Source organism: Abrus precatorius, unplaced genomic scaffold (assembly GCF_003935025.1).
Source record: "Abrus precatorius isolate BTA unplaced genomic scaffold, Abrus_2018 Scaffold11, whole genome shotgun sequence".
NCBI lineage: Eukaryota > Viridiplantae > Streptophyta > Magnoliopsida > Fabales > Fabaceae > Abrus > Abrus precatorius.
Genome location: NW_020874303.1, coordinates 29,192,948 through 29,200,539, shown reverse-complemented (window position 1 = coordinate 29,200,539; position 7,592 = coordinate 29,192,948). Strand labels below are relative to the sequence as shown.

General features: G+C 26.8%; 1 protein-coding gene across 1 annotated transcript; it reads left to right on the top strand.

Moving 5' to 3' along the window:
- Positions 1 to 2,454: 2,454 nt before the first annotated feature.
- LOC113856006 lies at positions 2,455 to 3,057 on the top strand. The gene has a single exon (XM_027487631.1). The coding sequence runs from the start codon at positions 2,455 to 2,457 to the stop codon at positions 3,055 to 3,057; it is 603 nt and encodes a 200-aa protein (XP_027343432.1).
- The last annotated feature ends 4,535 nt before the right edge of the window (positions 3,058 to 7,592 follow it).

Genomic DNA, 7,592 nt, shown 5'->3' with positions numbered 1-7,592 from the left:
TTTATTTGCACACATAATGATCCTTTCTAACATCATTTTCAACCATTTCAATCATGCATGAGTTAAGTTAATTAAAAAGTCCATGATTGATGTTAATATGATCAACCTGGGGTGGGTGTGTCTTTGGATAAACCTAACAATATTTCTTATGGTGAAATTTTTGTATTTTTAAAAATATATTTTTTGAATTAAAAAATACAAAACTATTTTTTTTAAAAAAAAAATCAACCATCATAAAATTTTTAAAACACTTTATAATTATACTTTTTTTTTGTTTAATTGAACATAGTTAGATTGTATAACAAAATCTTAAACGTGTGCATTTATGCTCTGTTTAGTAATTAAGATTAGTTAGGAGTTTATAACTTGTAGTTGATAAATTATAATCATTTGCTGAAATATATTAAAAAATTATGATTCTGTTTAATAAAATCAACTATAAATTGATAATGTATAATAATAATATTATTATTATTATTATTTCAATAAAAAAATCTTAAATGAAAAGTAAAATAAACATTTTGAAGGGATAATAAATTCACTTATTTGATAAAATTAGGTAAAATATATTAAATGATTAAAAATTACGTTAAATTATATTAATTAATATAATATTAAAAATAAAAAAAATGATTTGATTAGAGTTTGTGCTTGTGAGTAGTTTGTTTAAAATGATAAGAATAAAAATAAAATAAAATTATATTGGTATCTATTAAATGAATGTTATTTTAATAAATTTATAATTTTTTTTGTTAAATATCAATATTTTATTAAGGATAAATTTAGAGTATAAAAAGTATTTTAACTTATTACAACTCCAAAAGAAATTAACAATACATGCGAAGAGATTATTAATCTAATTTAAATACATAATTAATTTTCACATAATCTTTGTTACAAGTTATTTTCAAGAACGATACTTAATAGAATTAAACATTTTACTAATATTTAACAAATTATTATTATTTTGTTAAAATAAAATTGTCCATACAAACTATACCACAAATTTTTTAAAAACTACAAATTCTCTCTATTTTGTAGTTTTTAAAATGATTCTAGTAACTAATTTTTTTTTAAAAAAATTGTTAATTTAAGTTGAATTTAAGCATTTAAATTTTTAATTTTTTTATTAAAAATATATTTTTAATAATAAAAATATTTTTTTGTTTAAAATGATAAGAATAAAAATTAAATTAAATTATATTGGTATCTATTAAATGAATGTTATTTTAATAAATTTATAATTTTTTTTTGTTAAATATCAATATTTTATTAAAGATAAATTTAAAGTATAAAAAGTATTCTAACTTGTTAGAACTCTAAAAGAAATTAACAATATATGCGAAGAGATCATTAATCCAATTCAAATATACAATTAATTTTCACATAACCTTTGTTATAAATCACTTTCAAGAACGATACTTAATAGAGTTAAATATTTTACTAACATTTAATAAATTATTATTATTTTGTTAAAACAAAATTGTTCATACAAACTATACCACAAATTTTTAAAAACTAATTTTTAAAAACTACAAATTTTCTCTATTTTGTAGTTTTTAAAATGATTCTAGTAACTTATTTTTTTTAAAAAAAAATTGTTAACTTAAGTTAAATTTAAGCATTTAAAATTTAATTTTTTATTAAAAATGTATTTTTTATATTAAGATTATAAAAATATAAGAAATATTTTAATAAAATATTGTTAATACTCAATCCTAAGAATTAAAATTAATTTTTTTAAAATATATTCTAAAGTATTAAATAAATTATAAACTTACATCATAAAAGAATATAGAGAAGATATGTAAATGTAATGTTATAATGAAATAAAGAGAAAACAATTTAACATTTATATTTATGTGTAATTTATTTAAAAACAAATAAAGCATTAATAATTCTAAATTATAAAGCAAATACTAATTTAACAAATTTTTAACAATTATTTCAAATATTATAAATTTATTTTATTGTATAGTAATTAATGAACTCTATTATTTAATTAAAAATATATATATACACTACAAAGTATTAAATAAATTATAAACTAACATATGGAAAGTAACCTTGGAGGGTGCACAAATTTGGCATTTGGGAATTGGGTTAGCTATCTTAAGGTTCCACCTAATACTCCTTTCTCCTCTCCTAAGGAAGCAGTGCTTCCATTCCACACGTTCCCCCCCAAAAATGAATAATGATAGGCTCAAAGATATTATAAAATTAAGACATAAAGTAACACAGAACATTCATACACCCACGGGTCATCCTAATTCTAAAGTGGATTCAATATCAAATTAATTATCAACACAATTTTCTTCTTTCTTTTCTTTTCCTCTTCCCCACTATATAAACCCATATCCCTCCCCTCTTGTGTTCAATTCATCTCTTCTTCTACCTCTCTCTCTCTCTCTCTCTCTCTCTCTCTCATTATTCCAATTAAAAACAACTCTCTCAATGGAAAGCAACATACCAGTACTAGCGAAGAAAGTGTGGAACATGGTACGCGTGGTTTTCTTCATGTTGAGAAAAGGAATATCAAAGGGGAAACTAATGATGGACCTAAACATGATGCTCAAACGCCGCGGAAAGATTGCCGGAAAAGCCATTGCCAACCTAATGTTCCACCACCACCACCACGGCGGCTCCACCTCAAGCCGCCGCTCGCACGACTCACACTTACAATTCTCCGCTCCAAGGGAGTACGAGTTCAGCTGCAGCAACACTCCCAACAACTTCTTCCCCATAGGGAAACGCCACCGTCACGGCCACAACCACGGTCACTTCTTCACGTGTGCCCACGCGCCTCCCACGCGTGACGACGAGGTGGTGACGGTGAACGCAGTGAAAGCGGTGCTTGAGATGCTGAACAATGAGGTTACCGTAGAAGCGTCCCCTGCACTGCCAGGGTTTGGGCGTAGCCCTATGGTGAGGCAATTAAGGGTCACGGATTCGCCGTTTCCTCTGCGTGACACGGAGGATGAGAAAGACAACCAGGTTGACAAGGCGGCGGAAGAGTTTATAAAGAGATTTTACAAGGATTTGAGGAAGCAGAATTAATTCATTTAACCTTGTTTTAGTTCTCTTTTGTTAATAATAAAAATGTGTTCAGTTCATCATCCATCTCAATTATTTAACCATCATTTTTGGATATGTATTTTCATCATGTTTAAGACGCATCTGTTTAATTTAATTTTTGCTTATAAACAATAAATGAATAATCTTTTTTTATTATTGTTACCAGCAACCGTTACTTTTTCTTTATCTTTTTCTTTTGTTTGTCTACGGTCGTCGATAGACGTGCATGAGAGTCTAAACAGTCCTTTCTGAAAAAGGAGAATAGTTGAAGTTGAGGAAATTATATATGAAAAATTAGTGTGCGTAAAAGGTTTAAGGACAGGCTTCTTGCATTAATGTTAATCGAAATTATAAAATATGGATTTAATTTGCTAGTGTGTGTATATATATATATATTACACACACTGACTAACTGGGGAACATTATTGAAACCTTTATTGGGTACTCTTCGTACGCTTCTTTGTACTCGAGAATATATTGAATCCTTGAATTTATAATTCATATCAGCACTGTCCTACTTTGCAGAGTTTTTGGTTTGTAATTAATCAAGCTTTGTTTTCTCCTTTGCTTACCCTTATAAATGCTAACTTGTTTTTCATCGTTCTTGATGTTTTTTCTTTTGCAAGACTCGTTTTAAGCCTTCCAACGCATGAATGTTGTTAAATATTTAAAATAGAATTTGCATGGTATGGTATATATGCGCACGCTCCGGTGTATATTATGTGTTTGTGCCAAAATTTTGAAAGATTTTGACCTATAGCATTTGGTTGGTGTGATTTGGTTTAAAGTAAAACGGGCTCACAGCAATGCCACCACTCCCACTCCGTTGTCCTCGTGTGATTCCACTAACATCTCGACGTGAAACTATAGCTGGCCCCTCCAAAATATTGTTGCCTTTCTCAACTTTTCCTCTCTCTCACTTTTCCTCTTTTTTCTTTAGTTTAAATTAATGAGTTTTAAAGTTTTCTAAGCTACCACTCTTATGCCATGAGAAGAAGTGATATAATGGTTTTGATTTCTGGATTAGGAATGCAGGCATATGGCTGCGATTTAAGCACGTTACGTTGTAGTAAAATAATACATTTTGAGTATAAGCCATTACTTCTTAATTAATTAATAAACCAGTGAAATAAGTGAGGTGGATACCTGGCTCTTATTGTTTCTTGCGGGCAAAGAGAGAACAAACTAAATAAGCGACCCGTCGTTTTAACTTTTTTCAATCACAGTGAAAGTTGGTAGCTCGAAAAGCCAAAAGCTTAGGTAAGTGTTTGTTGAAACTACGAATTAAGGATATGCATGTGAGAGATTAATTAATGGGGAGACATGTGTCGCTTTTAGAACTTATCACCTTTCTCTCTCTTTTTTTTTTACATGCTTCACGTGTAATCAATTCATACATGCTGCCACAATCTTCTGTATTAGGATTATCTATCGCTTTATTATGTTATATTTTAAAGTAGAAAAGAAAAACTACGACTCATATAATTCATATATACATATCAATTAATTTTAGCCTACTGTAATAAAAAATGTAAATCTATCCCGATTTATACTAATTCTAAAATAAAAAATAACAATTTAAAAGACATTTTTCTTATAGATTGAATATTTCATGTTATCCAATTAAAGGGAAAGAAATATATATTTTTTCAGCTCAATATAGAAATTTTTAGATTGTAAAACAACTTTATCCCTCTATATCAAACGAAATCACAATATGATATACTAAGTTCATTTTAATATGTTTATATGGGGATTAAAATTTCACTGCTTTTTTTTCAAAAAACAAATTTAATATTACATAGAACAACAAATTATCTAACTAAGCTAAGATACATTAATTGTCACTGTTAAAAACGGACATCTTCTTTGATTATTTAATAAATAACAAGTTTATATTTTACTAGAATTAATTGATCGGATGTGTTTTATGAGGAAAGAAACAATATTGTGCAAATAAAAAAGGAAACTAAAATAAAAATTCGACATTGAAGTTTTTTTTTTTTTTTTAATATTGTCCTTCCACTACAAAAGATTTTGTTTATTACTATCAAAGAAAAACTAAGATAGTCTTTATTATTATGGTTTTGTTTAACCAAAAAAAAATTACCAATATAAGTTTTTTATATTAATAATATGATATATTATAATAACAAATAATTTATTAATAAAAATATTATTAAATCCTCTTAATACATTTAGTACAATGCATCATTTATTAATATGATTTTCCAAAATCTATACTAACAATACAAAAATTTTATCAACAAAGAGTATATCAATACTTATTAATTTTTATTTGTAGTGTTATTTACCTTTGCGTCCATCGATTAATAATCAATTAACCGTACGTATATGTACTTTTTAGCAGTCTACCAACAATGTTTTGAGCATAAAATTATATATGTCTTTTTTTAAACGTGACTAACCATCCTTTTAGCTCCATGGAAAAGCATGAGAAGGAGTTAAAGTTTCACTTGTCTAAAACTCCACATGCTGAAAATCGAATTAATGTGCCATCTGCAGTTTTTCTACGACCTTTGGTAAAAGCTGATTTTAATTTGCTTGTATACACTTTGTATCAAAACATTGTTTCTAACAGTTAGTTTTCAGTGAAAAATTATTGTTTATGATTAAGTAGAAAAAAATGAAGATTGGTTGACTTAAACTTTCCCCATTATCAAAATTTAAAAAAAAAATGTATCTGTAAAAGAAGGAAGAAAAAGTCGTATAATTAGTCCATAAAATGAGTATATATGTGGCTTAAATTCTTCCACGCATATAACAATTAAGTCGCCATTTGAATGGGGACTCAATTATTTTATCTGTAAGCTTCTTGTAGAAGAGATATTTTGTTCACAATCTGAATCTAGCAACTGATTACAATTCAATTATTGGAGTTGATGTGTATTATTCTACTATATATTTTTCCAAACGCTTTGAACGTAAAATACATTCATGTCCTTTTTGGAATGGAATGTTTGTTTTTACGTTGTTTTTGTCTTCTATGATTGGAAGTGGTTATCGGTCGAAATCATTTTAATGTAGAGGACATCGATCATGGAGCAACCATAACACTCATGATTTAGCCTTCATTAAATTTTTAATTTATTAACCTGCACTTTGATGTTGAAATGAACGCATTTAAATCAATGACTTAAGATCGTAACCCTGTCATTTTGTACACCCAACTTTATATTTTTGGGACAAATCATTGTTCCACTTCTTGGAGCGATCCCTGAGGTGATATATATGTCCATAAATCAAGCTTTTTATATGTATATATTAATCAGTCAATTGTAAATACGACATTTATTTATAGTAGAAAAACATAATATTGTTTTGGTTTAATGAATAGACTTTAGTTTTTCTTTTCTTTTATTGTGTGTATATAAAATAAAACTATAATCGTAATTATTTACTTAAATCTGCCGTGTATTGCAATAAGAAGATGATTAATTCACTTGGTTCTTCGAGCTAAGTTTAAAGCAAGGTGAAATTGAAAATTAAGTTTAGGAGTTTTTTGACTTTAAAATAAGTTTTTTATTTTATTTTTAATTGCAGATTTATCATTTTATTTTAGATATTAGAAAACAGGGAAAATAAATGTTTTATTTTTGTACAAAATTTAAAAATAAAAATAGAATAAAATTCTGAAAGGATGTGCACATACAGCCTAGTAATCAATTGGACTTTTGTCCTAAAACTATTCTCGGATTTTATCAATTTTTGGTATAGGCTCGTCATTCGTTAGATTTAAGGAACCGCTAAAATTTAAATATTGGGAGAAAAATAAAAAATAAAATCTGTGCACAAATGTGTTAAATAAATAATTTAGGCTTACATACTCATATGAAATAAAAAATAAATATGGATAAGTTTTTTGTAAAATAAAAAAATAAATATTTTTTTATAAACTAAAAATAATTTATCTTTCCAAATTTTTAAAAAATTAAATGATATTAACTTTTAAAAAATAGAGAAATATAAGTTAATTTTAATTTATGAAAAGAGTTTTATCAACTTTTTATATTATTTTTCTTTTTTTACAATAATTTATCTACAAACTTGATTTTATTTAAATATTTTTTTCTCACGTAATTTTATAAGTTGAAAAACTATATTCCGAGTAACTGAAACTAAAATTTATAACTTATTTTGTTAAGAATGTACATATGAACCCATGCATAAACATGAATGATAATAAATTATATGTAAAATATTAAATATTTAAGGGTATTAGTTTAATAGATATGAAGACAAGGCAAATAAAAGTATAATTGGTGAAGATATAAATAAGAAGAGTAAAGGAAAAAGCTGGAAACCTGGGGCATTGCTTGGGGGAATAGTTTGAAAGGTGGGGTTAGGAAAAGTGATAAATAAAAAGCTCATTTTCTTTGAAGCTAAGCTTTCTCCTATTCGTCCACTATGACAATGCTCTCACAGTTCCATTACCATTAGTAATTTCCCAATTGCAAAACCTAAGGTTTCCCACTCTACGTGTCTGCGCGTGTCCT

What these genes read in the sequence shown, in the direction of transcription:
- LOC113856006 (XM_027487631.1), top strand. Translation starts at nt 2,455, where the DNA reads ATGGAAAGCAACATACCAGTACTAGCGAAGAAAGTGTGGAACATGGTA.